Below are 16,984 nucleotides of genomic sequence, written 5' to 3'. Positions count from 1 at the left end.
GAAGGGGGGATTTCCACCCCTCCCCCCACCCCACCCCTCCCCCCTTAGTTACCACCGCCCCCCCTCCCCCCCCTCCCCCCGCAGCTGACTAAGCCACCAAGATGCTTACTCCGGGCCTGAGGGCCAGCTCCCCATCCTGAAAAACCTGTCTGCCCACCCCCGAGGCTGGAAAGCCAAGGGGCAGGTTGGACAAGATTCCTCTCCAGCCCCTCCCGCCCCAGGACAAAACGCAGCCCCAGAGGCGAGGCCTCACTTGCCTCCAGAAGCCCAGCCTCCAGCATCCATTCCAGCTCCCAGCCCAGCTATGGCATCCCTGCTACCCAGCCGTACCTTGCCTTGACCCTGGTCCTGATGGTTATCCTGGCCCCAGGGGCTACAGGTCTCTGCCATTTGGGGGGAGGAGGACTGGGCCTGGACTGGACAGTGCCCCCTGTGCCTTCCAGACTCAGAAAGAGGGGCTCATCTGGCCAGTCGGGAGTGGGGACTGGCGATGGCAGTGACTGGTCATTGGTCACTGAAGCCATCGGCCACTGAGCCCAGTGCATACTCCTGTCCTCGTCCTGGCCCAGGAGGCAGAGCGGCCTGGGGATGGGCCCGAGGCTGGGGTAGGGGTGAGGCTGGGCCCCGCTGGATCTGCAGGTTTGTAGGGTACCCAGCTTCTGTAGCCCACGCCTGCCACCTGGCGGTCGGACCAGCAAAGGTCCGTGTTCTGCCAATGGACCGCAGGGTGGGAGAGGCACCTGGTGGGAGGGGGGGGACAGGTCTGACAGTGGGGGGCACCTAACTTCCCCCTGGCCCCTCAGCAGTCTTCAACATCTCAAGCCTCTCTGGCCTGCTGTCCCCGGCGCTAACGGAGAGCCTGCTGGTTGCCTTGCCCCCCTGCCACCTCACAGGGGGCAACGCACCCTGATGGTCCGGAGAGCCAATGACAGCACAGGTCTGCTACCCTGTCCCTGGCATCCCGGGTCCCTTCCCAGAATGCCCCAGCATGCCTGCTCCCACACCCCCTTCCCTCAACCAACACCGCTGCTGGGCCCGCACTGTAAACTGCCCCTTCTCCTCGGGCCTCCAGAAGCCCTACCTGCCTTTCACCCCGATTTCCCGCGCAGTGGTGACATGTGGCTTTGTGGTGCCCCCCCTGCCGTGGGCGAAGGGAGCTGGTGAGTGTGGTGGACAGGGGGGCTGGCTTCACGGTCACCCGGCTCAGCGCATACCAGGTGACAAACCTCGCGCCAGGAACCAAATACTAGTAGGTGCCAGGTCCAGGCCTGGGCCCCTGGGGGAGGGGGGCGCTGGGTCCTGGCAGTGGGCGGTTGTGGTGGGACGTGGTCACCTTGGGGAGTGAGGGCATAGCTAAAGGGCTCACAAATGAGCCTCTCCAATCAGTGAGTCTCTCTCATCATTGATGTTTCTCTCTCTCTCTCTCCCTCTCTGAAATCAATAAAAACATATTTTAAAAATAAAAATAATAAAAAAGAATGGGCCGCTCCAGAGAGGCACTGTGGAGGCAAATGGGGAGGCCTGGCTGGGCTTCCTCTTCTCCCAAGTCCCAGACACTCCCTGAGGATCCTCTCTCCCTTTCTCTCCTAACCCCACAAAAGCATCTCCTTACCGGGTGAGGAAGGGGACAGCCACTGAGTCCAGTCGAGAGGTCCCCATGTCCACCCTTCTCGTGAGTAACCTGTTCCCTCTCAGCTCCAGCCGCAGCCCCCCAGCCCTTCCTTGGCACTGCACCGCACCCCCCCCTGGGGCCCCCTCTATCCTAGCACCGAGCCTGGGCATTTTATTTTATTTGTTTATTTTTAATTGATTGATTTGAGAGAGATTTGTTGTTCCACTTATTTATGCATCATTGGTTGCTTCTTGTATGCGCCCTGACTGGGGATGGAACCCGCACCCTTGCCTATTGGGGCAACACTCTAACAAATTGAGCCACCCAGCCAGGCCAGCCCTGGGCATTCTCACTGTGTTGGCTCATCTTCCTGCTAAACTGAAGGCTCTCTGTGGGGGGACCGGGTCCAATTGATTGCTGTACCCTCCATTACTGGGTGGATGTCTGGATCTCTTGGATGGCCTGGATGCTGGGTGAATAGACAGATGAAAGGGTACCTGGCGGAATGGCTGGAGGAGGCAGCAAGCTGAGTGCCCGGGGCGGCCGCCTGCCCTCAGACCTCCCTGCTTCCCCCCACAGGACGCAAGGGGGCCTCCATCGGGCTGGGGATGGCCCGCACGGGGGGCATGGTGGTCATCACGGTGCTGCTCTCCGTCGCCATGTTCCTGCTGGTCGCGGGCTTCATCGTGGCCCTGGCACTGGGCGCCCGGAAGTGAGGAGACCAAGTGGGCACAGGAGGCTCGGCCAGGATGTTGGCACTGGCCAGCTCTCCAGCCCAGAGCTGGGCCTTTGCTCCTGACAAGCCGGCCTGTTCCCCGTCCTGGTCTGGCTCCTTCGTGCCTTAGCTCCCCTCACCCTCCTCCCTCTGCTCCTCCCCTTGTCTCCAGGCCTCCCTTTTCCAGCTCTCCCTGTCCTCTTTCTCACCCTGCTCCTGTCACAGTGGAGTTCCCTCCCCTTTCACTTCTTTAATTGCCTCCAACAATTCACCAGTGCACTGAGCTCCTACAATAAAGGGGGCCCTTACCGGTGTGGCTCAGTTGGTTGGGGATCCTGTGCCCTGAAGTCCTAGTCAGGACACATGCCAGGTTGTTGGCTTGATCCCCAACAGAGGGTGGACATGAGGCAGTCGATCCATATTTTGCTCTCACATAGATCTCTCTCTTCTCTCTCTTCCTTTCCCTTCCTCTCTCTCTGAAATCAATTAAAAATATTTTTTAAAAAATAAAGCCTGGCTGGTGTGACTCAGTGATTGAGCGTTGATCTATGAACCAGGAGGTCCTGGTTCAATTCCAGGTCAGGGGCACATGCCTGGGTTGTGGGCTTGATCCCGAGTAGGGGGCGTGCAGGAGGCAGCCGATCCATGATTCACTCCCATCATTGATGTTTCTCTCTCTCTCCCTCCCCCTTCCTCTCTGAAATCAATAAAAATATGTTTAAAAAATTAATTAATTAATTAAGTCAGCTGCTGCCTCTGCTGCATGTGTTCCCCACTTTGTCCTGAGGCTACAGATTCTGCGTCTAGGCTGCGGGAGCTTCCAGGCCCCTCTCTGCCCCATACCTCAGCTCCAGAGGAGACAGGAAGGCGCCAGAGGAGGGAACTCAGGAGTCAGAGTCCTCAGACCCACACCTAGCTGTGGGATTGTGCACCCTCCGCAGCAAGCCCCCCAACCAGGGGCTGGTGTGTCATGAGGGGACAGAGGCCACAGGGCCTGGGGGTGAGTGGCGTGGGCACCAGCTGGCAGAGGCAGGGGAAGCGTTGGGAAAAATGATTGGAGGCTCTTGACTAGGGAAAGACAGAGGGCCACCAGGGGGAGACCAAAGGCCAGGATCCTGCAAGAGGGGAATGGAGAGGGGCTAGAGGGGCTCTGGAAGGAGGGAGCAGGCGTGGATTAACCTGGTGGGCAGAGACAAGAGTGGGGCATGTGGTAACTGAGGGAAAGTGCAGGAGTAGTCACCCTCACTTAGTTCAAAAAAATGTTCCCCCTGCATGCTCCTCAACCAGGGCCAGGGCTGGGGAGGAGCCTGAAACAGAGGTACCTGCCCTTGATCAGAATTGAACCTGGGACCCTTTGGTCTGAAGCCCGATGCTCTATCCAGTGAGCCAAGCCTGAAAAGGAAAATGGGGGCGGGGGGGGGGGGGCGCTTTGCAACCTAGTTCAGTATCTGGTTAAAACTGTAGTCTTACTTCCCTACTCTGACTGACTGGGGTGGAGCTGCTGGGACCCTCAGGGGCTGCCACAGGAGGAGATATATATGTCAGAGGCTCCCCACGAGTTCAGTTTAGGCTTTGGATCTGGAATTCCCCTGGACTAGCAGATCTGTGAAATAAAGGTTACACTTTCCTCCCTCAGAGTTGGCTGATCCTTCTGCCGTGTGTTCTGCCACAACAGCCTGACCAGGAATCGAACCGTGGCTTCCTGGTTCATAGGTGAGTGCTCAACCACTGAGCCACACCAGCCAGGCCAGAAAACAAACTTCTCAGTTGATTTTTATAGAAATAGAGGGAGGGAGGGGGGGGGGGAGGGAAGGAGGGAGGAAGGGAGGGAGGGAGGGAGGGAAGGAGACCTTGATTTGTTCATTATTTATGCATTCAATGGTTGCATTACTGTATGTGCCCCGACCCGGGATGGAACCTGCAACCTTGGTGCATTGGGAGGATAGTTCAACCCACTGAGCTACTCGGCCAGGGCCAAAACCAAATTTTTATAAAGGATATTATTGGGCCCTGGCCGGTGTGGCTAAGTAGATAGAGCACCAGCCTGTGGACCAAAGGATCCCAGGTTCTATTCCAGTCAAGGGCACGTACCTTGGTTGCAAACTCCTCCCTGGCCCGGGCCCTGGTCAGGCTCGTACAGGAGGCAACCAATCTATATGTTTCTCTCAGTCTTTCCCTCTATCCCCCACTGTCCCTAAAATCAATGGGAATATATCCTCGGGTGAGGATTAACAAGAACAAAAAAAGGATATTATTAAGACAATGTTCTCATTTCTGATTTCCTGGTTATGTAAGCCAATATCCTTGTTTTAGGGAATACACACTGAAGTCTTTAATGGTAAAGAGGCATGATGTCTGCAAATACTCTTAAACAGCTCAGAAAAAATACTATACATGTATATCGGGAAAGAAAAATTAAATGTGGTTAAATGTCAGTAGTGTAATTTGTAAATGTCAAAAGTGTAATTGCTGAATTACAATATTTAGATATACAGGAGTTTTTATAGTATTCTTAGGATTTTTCTAAAATTTTTAAATTATTAAAAACAAAATTTAAGCCTGGCCAGCATGGCTCAGTGGTTGAGCGTTGATCTATGAACCAAGAGGTCACAGTTCGATTCCCGGTCAGGGCTTGCAAGCTCCATCCCCAGCATGGGGCATGCAGGAGGCAGTCAATGATTCCCTCTCATCATTGATGTTTCTCTCTCTCTCTCCCTCTCCCTTCCTCTCTGAAATCAATAAAGTAAAAAAAAAGCACCATTTAATCCCATCTCCACAATGTTCTACAGATTCGATCTTGGATAAGCCTTAAAACCAATCTGAAATTGTAGAAAGTTAGTACTCTCTCGGAGTCATTCTTAAATGGTAAACGAACCTAATGAAGTCAGAGGTCTGTGCAAACGCAGTGGGGAGGGGACCTGAGCGAGCTCCCGGCCAGAGGGGCCGTCAGGTCCCGAGGCGGAGGCCGAGGCCCAGGGCCCCATTCAATCAGCTCCGGGATTTGCGGCGGCTGCGGGCCGGCCTCAGTCTCTCCGCCGCCCACGCCCACGGGCCGGGCTCCTTCCGAAGGTGGACATGCGGCCGCAGCGCCTGGACCTCTGGGCTGGCCTTCACAGCCAGGTCCCGGGGCTGCTGGACTGGGACATGGGCAACGAGTGCTTCCTGGCTGGCACCACCGCGCACCTGCCCCCCGCGGAGCAGAACCGTGAGCCTGCGTGGGAGGCGTGGGGGGGGGGGCTCGTGGGTGAGGGCCAGGGGCCCAGCTGTGGGCCCCGTCGGGGCGAGCCCACCACAGCTTGGAGTTGGGGGGCGCGCCCCCGGAGCTGGAGGCCCCTGCCCGGAGCAGGACCCGCCCCTGGGCGCCAGCAGCTCAGCCAGCCCGCCCGCCCGGCAGCCCAGGCCTGCCAGGCCCCTCCGCCGCTGCTCCTGGGCGCACACAGGGTTGGTCATTTTTCTCCTGTGAACATAACGTGATGACCGGTTCTGACCGTGGCTGTGTCCCCGCCTGTGACCCGCGGTCTGGCACTGAGAGGGCTCCCCACCGGCTGAGGGAAGCCGCCGTCGGGCTGGGTGGGAACTTCAGGTGCAGGGAGTGGAGGCATCACCTTGTGTTCTCTGTGAGCCATGGCCACCTGTTGGGGCAAAGGACTCGGATTAACTCGCTTTCCCGCCCCCCCTCCCCCACCCCAGTCGCCGCTCCCACCCTGCCCCTTCCACTGGTCCCCGCTGTGTTTTTAGGCCTGTGTCTCTTTAACAGCTGTTTAGCATTCTTTTGTGTTTATAGGTTACCTTCATTTACATAATGCTCATTGTTACCCCCTTATCACCTTGTTTTTTTGTTTTTGTTTTCTGTGAGGACTCTTCCTGGTCCTCTTGCTGTGTCTTCATGTGGCAGAAGGGGTTTCTTTTTTAAAAAAATCTATTTTTATTGATTTCAGAGAGGAAGGGAGAGTGAGAGAGAGAGAGACATCAATGAGAGAGAATCATTGATCCGCTGCCTCCTGCACTCCACACGCTGGGGATGGAGCCCACAACCCAGGCATGTGTCCTGATGGGGAAACAAACCATGACCTCCTGGTTCATAGCTCAATGCTCAACCCCTGAGCCACGCAGGCCAGTGATATCACATTTCTTTGGAGAGCTGTTCAGGTTGCTAACTAGACCTGGTCCACCATGTGTTACTGTGGTGCAGTGGCCTAACCCTCTGCACATGTTCACCTCTGCACTTTAGGTCTTACTCAAGGAGACCCGATCGCCTCCAACTCTTTGCCACCACAGCAGTGCTGATGGCCATTCCCTTGTGGTCACTGATTCGAGAGAGATTTAGTGAGACCCTCAGTTTGCCAGGCACAGTTCATGATACATAAGGAAGGAAACAGACAAGCTGTCATGGAGCTTACATTCTCCTGGAACAGACAACACACTAGTTATGTACTCACTAGTGTGTCAAAAGGGGAAAGGACACAGTAAGAAGCGGGGCGGGGGGGCAGGGAAGGTGGCGGCAGCTACATTTTTAAACAGGGCACCAGGTTGGGCTTCATTGGGAGCATAATATTTGAGCATCGAGTGGGAGGAGGTGAGATAGGGAGCCAAGAGAACCATATTTAAAGGGAGTGTCCCAGGCAGCAGGAACTGCCAGTACTAAAGTCACCAGGAAGGCATATGCTTGGAGGGTGAGGAGCAGTAAGGAGGCCCGTGATGCTGGGTGAAGGAAAATAGAGAGGAGGCTCACAGGTGTGGCATGGAGACCAGGAAGAGCTGCCTTCCCCTTTAAGGACGTTGGGGTTGACTTTGAGTGAGATGTGGAGTGGTTGGAAGGTTTTGAGCAGAGGGGAGACAGTCACCAGCTCATGAGCATGTGACCTGTGTAGCTGCATAGGATGGAAACACGTTATAGAAGACCGGAGAAAAACCAAGCGACGCTTAGAGAAATGGAGTTACACAGCTTTATTACGCCAGCGGACTCAGAGGAGTTGCCTCTCAAAGTCTGAGCAAAGCAATCTATCTAGTGGAAGCTTTTCCTTTATAACTTTTTGGCTTCTTTGTCCCCCAAATATGGATGGGACTTCCGGACCTTTTGGGGGCTTTGCAAAAAGCCCCGTGCATGGGGATGGGGGTTGTGAGACCACACCTAAGGGCCTGGTCTGGCACCAGCACTGACAGCCCTCTCGGGGGTTGTGTATTGTTTTACGATTTATGGCCTCTGTAACATGTGAGCAAACAGGCAACAAATCTTGCTAGCCCAGACTGCAGGAAATGGGCAATAAGTTATATTTTCCCATCTGGGTTACACTGTTCTGCTTGAGGAAAGTTCCCTTAGAGGGAACCAAATGTTATAGAAAGAATTCGCCTTTAACCTTCTCACTTAATTCAATGTGCTGCTATAACTGTCTTGAGATTTTTAATAATTTTTTAACAAGGAGCTCCACAAGTTATGTAGCTGGTCTGGCATGATCTATATTCTGAAAAGATCACTGTGGCTGCTGTGTTGTGGGTACATTGTACATATAAAGAAACTAGGCCCTAGCCGGTTTGGCTCAGTGGATAGAGCATTGGCTTACAGACTGAAGGGTCCCAGGTTTGATTCTGGTCAAGGACATGTACCTCAGTTGCAGGCTAGATTCCCAGCTCTGGTAGGAACCAATCGATGTGTCTCTCTCACATTGATGTTTCTCTCTATCTCTCCCCCTCCTTTCCATTCTCTAAAAATCAATGGAGCTCAGCTGGTGCGGCTCAGTGGTTGAATTTCTACCTATGAACCAGGAGGTAAGGGTTCAATTCTCGGTCAGGGCACATGCCCTGTTGCAGGCTCTATCCCCAGTAAGGGGCATGCAAGAGACAGCCAATCAATGATTCTCTCTCATCATTGATATTTCTCTCTTTCCCTCTCCCTTCTTCTTTGAAATCAATAAAAATACACTTTAAAAAAATCAATGGGAAAATACCCTCGGGTGAGGATTAACACACACACAAAAAGAAAAGAAATTAGGATCCTAGAAACCAGGAGACTAGTTACTGGAAAGCTGTTATAGTTGTTCAAACAAGAGATGATGCTAGATTGGACTGCCAGGATGGTAGTAGGGGATGTGGTGAGAAGGTAGAACCAGCTAGGTTTGCTGGTAGAGTGGATGTGTGGTGTAAGAGGATAAATAAGTGGAAGGATGGAGTTGCTTTCTACTGAGAGAAGCTTTGGCAGAAGAGGTTTAGGAAGAAACTAGGAATGCTGTTCTGGACAGGCTGAGTTGAAATACTTTTTCCATATCCAAGTAGAAATGTTGAATATGCAGATAAATATACACCTGGAGTTCTGGAGGTGTGGACTGCAGATAGCAATTTTGAGAGTCTGGTATAGAGGTGAGAATAGAGAAGAGAGAAGGAACAAGGATGAGCCCTGGGGTATCACATTGTAAAGAGACTGTAGAGAAGAGAGATAACCAGCAAAACCTGAGGAAAGGGCCATTGAAAATCAAAACTGAGACTGGGTTCTTGGGAAACCACTCACAGGAAGTGTTTCAAGGAAGAAGTGGCTGAGAGGAATGCTGCCAGGCCTGCTGAGAGGTGGGCTGACAATTGGATTTAGCACAACAGATCCCGGACTATGTGGTTTGGGGCAGCGGTGGAGGAGAAGCCTGATAGGTGTCAACGTGAAAACATTCCAACCTGGAAAGAATTTTTGTGAGTTTATTTGAGCCAAACTGTTGACAATTGCTGGGAAGAAGAATCTGAACGAATTGAGATAATGCTCTGGAGAATGGCGGGTTACATCTGTATTTATACATTACCATCAAAGGAGGGACATAGGTGGGTTACATGAAATCCATTGATAGGTTAGAGAGGCGGGAGAAAGCAAAGCGGGGAAACCTCTGGGATTGGATAAAAAGTAAAATGATAGACACATACTTACAGGATAGTTAACAGTCAACAATTAACATGATAACAATGCTGGGCGCCCAGGAACATTAGGTGTGCCCCAAGGGGTCTGGAAAAAGGGAAGTTACAAAGTTACCCATATATTTCAAGGGTATGTTATCATAGATGCGAAAAGACAGGTGGGCTCAGTTCAGGTAAAGGTTGACCTTGTCAGTGAAGATACCAGCCTAGGATGTAACTGCCCACCATAACTGCTTTTAGTTAAAGTTTCATTTCAGACCATCCTTTGTGGTTCCTTTAGGTCTCTGAGTTTACAAGACCGCCATGCAGGCCTCCCCTGAGCCTGTCAGGTTAGCATGTGGCCCCTTCAATCCACGATAGCAATGAACCATGCAAACAGGAAGAAGGAAGCATGTTTCTGGCTAAAGAAACAGCTTGTAGGAAGGCCTGGGATCAAGAGTGTGGTCTGTGGGAGATGGTGAAGAGCCTGGGAGGAATGACTCCACCCATGAGCAGCCAATGTTGGACATTTTCAAGGAGTGTCTTTAGACTTGGCCCAAAGGCAATGGAAAGCCATTTCAAAGCTTTACCGAAGGCTGACAAGATTGGGTTCACAAGTTAGAGAGATCATTCAAACTGTAATATGATCAGTTAAAGAAAAGGTATAAACTGATAACCTGACCATTTGGATTATGGCTTGGACTAGGATGATCAGACTTGGTCATTGATTTGCTGTGGCTGTCGGGAAAGAGAAGAGTCAAAAGGGATTTCTAAGTGCCTGGCCTGAAAGGCTGGTTAAGAGGTGGGGCCACGTGCTGAAATGGAATCCAGGAGGAAGATGGAGTTTAGTTTTTGTTTTGTTTTGTTTTGTTTTAATTGGAGTTTAGTTTTAGAAATGATGTTCAGACCTAGCCACTTTGGCTCAGTGGATAGAGCACCAGCCTGCAGACTGAAGGGCCTGGGTTTGATTCCAGTCAGGGCATGTGCTGGGGTTGCGGGCTCAATCCCCAGGAGGGGGCGGGCATGCAGGAGGCAACCGATCAATGATTTTCTCTCATCATTGATGTTTCTATTTCCCTCTCTGAAATCAATAAAGATATATTTTTTTAAAAAAAGAGTGAGTAGAGAAGTCTGGGTAGAGGTGTGAACGTTTATTATCCTGGTAGAAGGTGACGAAGCCACAGGTACCCATCAGATCCTTCAGGGACAGTGTGCACAGTGTGAGAAGAGAAGGACGTAAAGGTGCATGAGGTCCGAGACCTAAGGAAAAACTAGTAGAATATGGGGTCATATCTCCCCACGCAGGGCTCACGGCCCCATCCCACAAGCCTCAGAGCCCAGGGCCCTGGGGCCACAGTGTAAGTCCTAGGACGTTTTGACCCTCTTCTGTCTGTCTTTTGCCAGTTGCCAGATACAGACTGCGTGTGGTTGAGCCTCCACTGCCTGTGAGGAAAAGCCCCTCCCCTGATGAAGATGGTGAGTGTGGGAGTGAGTGCTCTGGCGCGGTGGCCCCAAGGCCTGGGCTGGACCCCCAACGCCATGAGCTAAGGTGCCCAACCTGCTTTCTCTCTGCACAGGTCCAGACACTGAGCCCAACCTGTGGATGTGGGTGAACCCCAACATCGTGTTTCCCCCTGGAAAGCTGGAGGTCTCACAGCCCAGGAAGGGGGAACGCCTGACCAGCATACTCCTCTCCCCTCTGCTGCCCCCGAAAGAGGAAGACTGTGCCCACTGCTCAGAGGCCGAAGTGGGGGAGCTGCTGCCCACGTCCTCCAAGGAGCAGTCTCCCCCTCCGAAGCAGCCCCCTTCTTCCCCCAGCAGCTCGGAGGTGGGGGTCTCTGGGGTTACAGGCAGGGTGGGCAAAGGGATGAAGCATCGCAGAGTTCTGGTGTTCAGGGATCTCACAGGGTTAATGGGCTCAGAAATCATCTGTGCCCTTGGGTTGGAGACCAGTCCAGATGGTGGCCCTGCACCACGGCCCCTTCCTGCCACTGCACTGCAGAGAGGCCATGGAGTCAGGACCAGTCCCTACTCTGTACTCCTCTAGCTCACAGAAGAGGAGGAGGCTAAGGACCAGCACGACAGCTCCTCTGTTGCTTTCCCGTCCCCTCACAAAAGGGCCCCCTTCCAGAGTCGGAGGCTCCGGCAAGCCACCAGCCAGGAGGGGAGGCCCTGGCCCCGGCCCCCTCTCAATTACTTCCACCTCATAGCACTGGCACTGAGAAACAGCCCCCCCTGCGGCCTCCATGTGCAGCAGATCTACAGTTTCACCCGGTAGGTGCCTGCCAGGCCGTGAGGAGGGGCCCGGGCCATGAGGAGGGGCGGGGGTGAGGGCCCTGGTCTGAAACCTTCCAGTCCACCCAGCCTTTTGCTGTTGCCTGGCTTTTACCATCTGGACCCGAGAGGACAGGTGTGTTCTCACGCTCTCTCCCCAGGCACTGCTTCTGCGTAGTCCCTAGATACCCACCTCCACCCACTCTCACATTCAAAAACTCGACTCTTTTTACATCTTAGTTCTTTTTTAAAAAAATATATTTGTATTGCCCTAACCGGTTTGGCTCAGTGGATAGAGCGTCGGCTTGCGGACTGAAAGGTCCCAGGTTTGATTCCGGTCAAGGGCATGTACCTTGGTTGCGGGCACATCCCCAGTAGGAGGTGTGCAGGAGGCAGCTGATCAATGTTTCTCTCTCATCGATGTTTCTAACTCTCTATCCCTCTCCCTTCCTCTCTGTAAAAAGGCAATTATATATATATTTGTATTGATTCTGAGAGGAAGGGAGAGGGAGAGAGAGAAAAACATCAATGATGAGAGAGAACATTGACTGGCTGCCTCCCGCACGCCCCCCACTGGGGATCGAGCCCACAACCTGGGCATGTGCCCTTGACCAGAATCAAACTGTGACCTCCTGGTCGATGCTCAATCACTGAGCCACACTGGCCGGGTTTCAGCTTAGTTCTTTAAAACATAAATTCCCCTGGGTGACAAATTCTCCCACTTCCCTCTAAAGATCATCTAGTATAAAGTCTGGGTTCCCCAACAGTCTCCCCATGCTTTCCCTGTGGACAGTACTGTTGGGCACAGCTCCCCCTATCCCAGGGGCACATGTCTGAGAAGGGACTCACCTGGAGCTTTGGTAGAGTGTGGGGAGTTTCTCAGACCTTTTCCTATATCAGAAGAGCCTTGGAATATTCACCCTCAAGTGGTTCCCCTCCTTGACCAGGTGCCTCTTCCAGGAGTTGGTTGGCCTGATTTATGCTCCATTGCTGTTGCAAGTCAAGGTCCCCCGTTCTCAGAGGGAGAGAGGCTAGGGAGCCTAGGGACCGGGCAGGCAAGGGCCTCATTTAGAAGATGGGGGTTTGTGCCCACCATATAGCAGGTGGAGGTTTCGCCATGGGCTCAACCAGCAGAGCCTTCCCCTGGAGGGAGGGCTGAGGGTCCCAGCCCCTGGGGAGCCAGGCCTAGGAGAACGCACCTCCCTCACATGCCCCGTCCTCAGACAGCATTTCCCCTTCTTCCGGACGGCTCCCGAGGGCTGGAAGAACACCATCCGCCACAACCTCTGCTTCCGAGACAGCTTTGAGAAGGTGCCGGCCAGCGCGCAGGCGGCGGGGGCTGGCTCCTGGCCTCGGGCCTGCCTCTGGAAGCTGACGGAGGAGGGCCGCCGCCGCTTCCAGGAGGAGGCCCGGGCCTTGGCCTCTGCTCAGCTGGCAAGGATCCAGCAGTGCATGAGCCAGCCAGGTGTGAGGCCGCCTCACGGTGTGTGTGTGTGTGTGTGGGGGGGAGCGGAGGCGGGGGCTGAAGATCCTGGCCCGAGGCTGGATGTGCAAGGAAGGAAACATGCCATGGGAGGAAGGGGAGAGGATAGCAGGGTCTGAGATGAGGGGGGGGGGAAGGGCGGGCAGCTGCCTAAAGTGGGACCCAACCACAAGTTGGGACTTGAGATTCAGGGAGTTGATGGGGAAACAGCTCAGATACCATTGGTCCTATTCACAGGCCAGCAGCCTAGGGACACGGTGGCCACCGTGTCGGGGCCTGGCATGAGTGACCGTGTACAAAAGGGGAGTTTTCTTTGCCTGGACACCAGGAGGTGTGTTCTGAGGCTCTTCTGATCTAGGAAGAGGGCTGAGAAACTCCTCATGCTCATGCCATGGCACGTGGGCCTTCAGGGAAAAGACCACCTGTGAGGGCTCCAGGCTCCGGCAGCAGCACCTGCAGAGGCTCGACTCCTTTGACTCTTCCTCTCTTACAGATGTGATGCCCTTCCTCTTTGACCTGTAAGTCCAAGAAGCGAGGTCAGCCTGTGCCTTATTAAAGTTCCAGCAGCAGCCTGTGTGTGTGTGGTCTCTGAGGATGGGGGAGAGGTGAGCTCTGAGGTTGGGAATGGGGTGTCCCCAGAGCTGACGGATGCCCCAGAGGCAATGGGGCAGTGGTCTGGTGTGCAGCAAAGGGGTCCCATACTCTTTCTTTCCTCAAAGGAAGAAAATGCTTCACCCTCTTTGGAATCCTGGAGCAATTCCCATTTTTCCTTTTAAAATATATTTTTATTGACTTCAGAGAGGAAGGAAAAGGGAGAGATGGAAACATCAATGATGAGAGAGAATCACTGATCAGCTGCCTCCTGCACGCCCACCACTGGGGATCAAGCCCGCAGTGCCCTGACCAGAAATCAAACCCTGACCTGGTTCATAGGTCAACACTCAACCACTGAGCCATGCCGGTCGGACACAATTCCCGCTTTTCTGGGTGATGACGATAGTCTTGGGAGATGCTATCTTGTAGCAGCCAGCCTGCAAAAGACCCCAAAAAGCACTACCCACTCAGGAGCAGCGAGAAGATGAGAGGAAATACTTTCTTGGAAAAGGGAGTAGTCAGGCTCCTTTCGCCCGTAAACGCAGGTGGAACCATGGACTGGGTGCCTGGGCCGCCCCGCGCCTCACCACACCCTCAGCAAAAGCCAGAGCACGCGGGGTTCCGGTCCTTAGCGCTGCAGACCCAGCCGGGGGTGACTTTCCTGCGCATGGGAGGCCGTGCTCAGGGCAGGCCAGCTGCCAACCTCAGGTCTGAGGGGAATAGGGGGCAAGTAAGAAAGGCACATGGTCAGCCGGGCCGGCGTGGCTCAGCGGTTGCGCGTCGACCTATGAACCAGGAGGTCACAGTTCGATTCCCGCTCAGGGCACGTGCCCAGGTTGTGGGCTCCATCCCCAGTGTGGGGCATGCGGGAGGCAGCCAATCCATGATTCTCTCTCATCACTGATGTTTCTCTCTCTCCCTCCCTCTCCCTTCCTCTCTGAAATCAATAAAAAATATTTTTTTAAAAGAAAGAGGAATGAGGCTCAGAGCTATGTCTGGATGCCACAGACATTAGGACGGTGCCTGAAGGCAATGGGTTTCCCCCAGGGCTGAGCTGACCAGTCCCATTCCCTCCTGCTTTCCCCTCGCCCACCGTAGGCCTGCACAGAAACATGGCTCTCCCGCAGACACCCCTCCAGGGGCCTGGGCATCACACCTCCTGGAGGTGGCAGGGGTCTGGTGTGCTTGAATTGAGAGAATGGATCCCCTGGTCCAGGGGCCTCCCTGGACCTGCAGGCAGCTGGGGCTGAGGCGGTCTCCCTTCCGCCCTGCGTGCAGGCCACAGCGCTGGGTCTCTGTTCGGAATGACCCACCTCAGGCAGGCACCTCTCTGAGCTGGAGCGTCCGGTCAGGAAGATGAGCTCACAATGCCTTTCTTCATACCAGAGTGGAAAACCAGGGGATGGAGCAGAGCTTCATGCTGAGCCCGGTTCACAGTGGAAGTGGAATGAACGGTTGCTGCTCTCCTGTCCATTGTGCCATCTCATCAGGAAGCCTCCTGTCCAGGAGGCTGGTGGGCTGGTCATGGCCTGGATAGACTCTGAGCATGGGACTGCTCTCAGTGGCCACCTGCACCTCAACACGCTGGCCTTCCACCTGGACTCCCAGCTCAGCAGGTGGCTGGCCTGCTGCACAGTATCTTCTCAGCACGTTTTCTCAGCTTTTCTGAACTTTGTATCTGTTTTTAAAAAGAATATATACATACATATATATATTTCGGAGAGGAATGGAAAGGGAGAGAGAAAAACAATGATGAGCCGAAGCCGGTTTGGCTCAGTGGATAGAGCGTCGGCCCGCGGACTGAAAGGTCCCGGGTTCGATTCCGGTCAAGGGCATGTACCTTGGTTGCGGGCACATCCCCAGTGGGAGGTGTGCAGGAGGCAGCTGATCGATGTTTCTCTCTCATCGATGTTTCTAGCTCTCTATCGCTCTCCCTTCCTCTCTGTGAAATATCAATAAAATATATTAAAAAAAAAAAAACAAAAAACAATGATGAGACCCCTACTGGGATCGAGCCTGCAACCCAGGCATGTGCCCTGACTGGGAATCGAACCATGACCACCTGGTTCTTAGGTCAGCACTCAACCACTGAGCCACACCGGCAGGGCTGAACTTTGGTATCTTTTGTATGCAAAATGGGGATACTAAAAATGCAGATTTTATTTAAGATCTAAATAGAAGGAGGGAAAGTGCGAAGTCCCGTGTCCAGCATATTAACATTGAGTACTTACAACGGAGTAGACATCATTGACATACATTTGCAGGCTTAATCCTTAAAGCCGCCTTCAGGAGTATATACAATTTTTCTTGTCAAGTCTTTGAGTGTGATAGTCATTATAGTCTAATTTAAGGAGTAGCCTTCATTTTCTGTCTCAAACCTGGCTGCCTGGTCTCTGAAACATGGGGTTCCTGGAAAGGCACAGTCGTGCCCTCCCAGACCAGCACCTCTGCCTTTGAAGAAAGGCCCGTTTGCTTGATTTGCACAGTCTGGCCACATACCATGTCCCACCCTGGCCTCCTCTCCTCCACCACCTCCACCTCCGCGCCACAGCTCCTGTGTTCACTCCCAAACACTCACCAAAAGGGGACACATGCTGGGCCAGAGGCGCTTGCTGACTGGGCGGGGGTGGTGGGTGAGGGGGCTATGGCTGCCCAAAGGGTTTGGGGGTATTGTGGGCATTGGAAGTTAGACCCAGGAAGGTCAGATGTCCTCAGGAGGCAGTCTCTCACCCTGAAGAACTGACCCCCTAACTCAGGCCGTTTATAACGACCTGAGCCAAGCACCTAAGCAGAAAGGATTGCACTGCTTTTTATGCACAGGATCCCCCAGGAATGCGACTATTGTGTAAAATGAAGACTGTACTGTCTGGTTTGGAATTTTACCAGAGCTGTCTGCCATGTTGGGAAAATCACCGACAGCAAAGCTGCCTGGCATTTAGGTCACCAGCTCCACAGGCCTGTGCTGGTGAAGCTGTGTTGGGTCTGTTGCACTCAGGGATTCTACAGGTATGTATAAGCAAATGTTCAGTTATTATTTCAAGGTGGCCAGTATAAAGAAAATGTATTTTCAATAGCCATTTAAATAAATACCTCTTAAATCTAAACTATCACTAGAAGTATGTGCCAATTTCCAACTCATGTTTTCAAATATAGTTTATCCATTGGAATATTATAAATTTTTCTATCTTTATTTTTCTGTTATATGACAGTTAGAGCATTATATTGCTCCATTTATTTTATTTTTTAAAGAATCATTATATTTTCCATTATCTTTTATTTATTTATTTATATATATTTTTTAAATATATTTTATTGATTTTTTTACAGAGAGGAAGGGAGAGGAATAGAGAGTTAGAAACATCGATGAGAGAGAAACATCAATCAGCTGCCTCCTGCATGCCCCCTACTGGGGATGTGCCCGCAACCAAGGTACATG

General features: G+C 53.0%; 2 protein-coding genes across 2 annotated transcripts; both read left to right on the top strand.

Annotated features, from left to right (window-relative positions):
* Positions 1-304: 304 nt before the first annotated feature.
* Positions 305-2,328, top strand: UPK2 (uroplakin 2; the record flags this gene model as incomplete). Its single annotated transcript, XM_080641274.1, is given in 9 exon segments — positions 305-335; positions 338-379; positions 804-899; positions 902-937; positions 1,110-1,132; positions 1,134-1,249; positions 1,602-1,608; positions 1,610-1,676; positions 2,192-2,328. Coding segments are annotated over 9 exon segments (555 nt in total).
* Positions 2,329-5,471: 3,143 nt separating this feature from the next.
* On the top strand, positions 5,472-13,476 carry FOXR1 (forkhead box R1; the record flags this gene model as incomplete). Its single annotated transcript, XM_080640850.1, has 6 exons — positions 5,472-5,532; positions 10,602-10,673; positions 10,775-11,025; positions 11,245-11,471; positions 12,695-12,936; positions 13,448-13,476. The coding sequence occupies 6 exons, from the start codon at positions 5,472-5,474 to the stop codon at positions 13,474-13,476; spliced, it is 882 nt and encodes a 293-aa protein (XP_080496976.1).
* Between the last annotated feature and the right edge of the window lie 3,508 nt (positions 13,477-16,984).

Source organism: Plecotus auritus, assembly GCF_963455305.1.
Source record: "Plecotus auritus genome assembly, chromosome: 9".
Classification (NCBI taxonomy): Eukaryota; Metazoa; Chordata; class Mammalia; order Chiroptera; family Vespertilionidae; genus Plecotus; species Plecotus auritus.
Note: the sequence above shows the minus strand (reverse complement) of the source record. Positions and strands in the feature narration are given on the sequence as shown.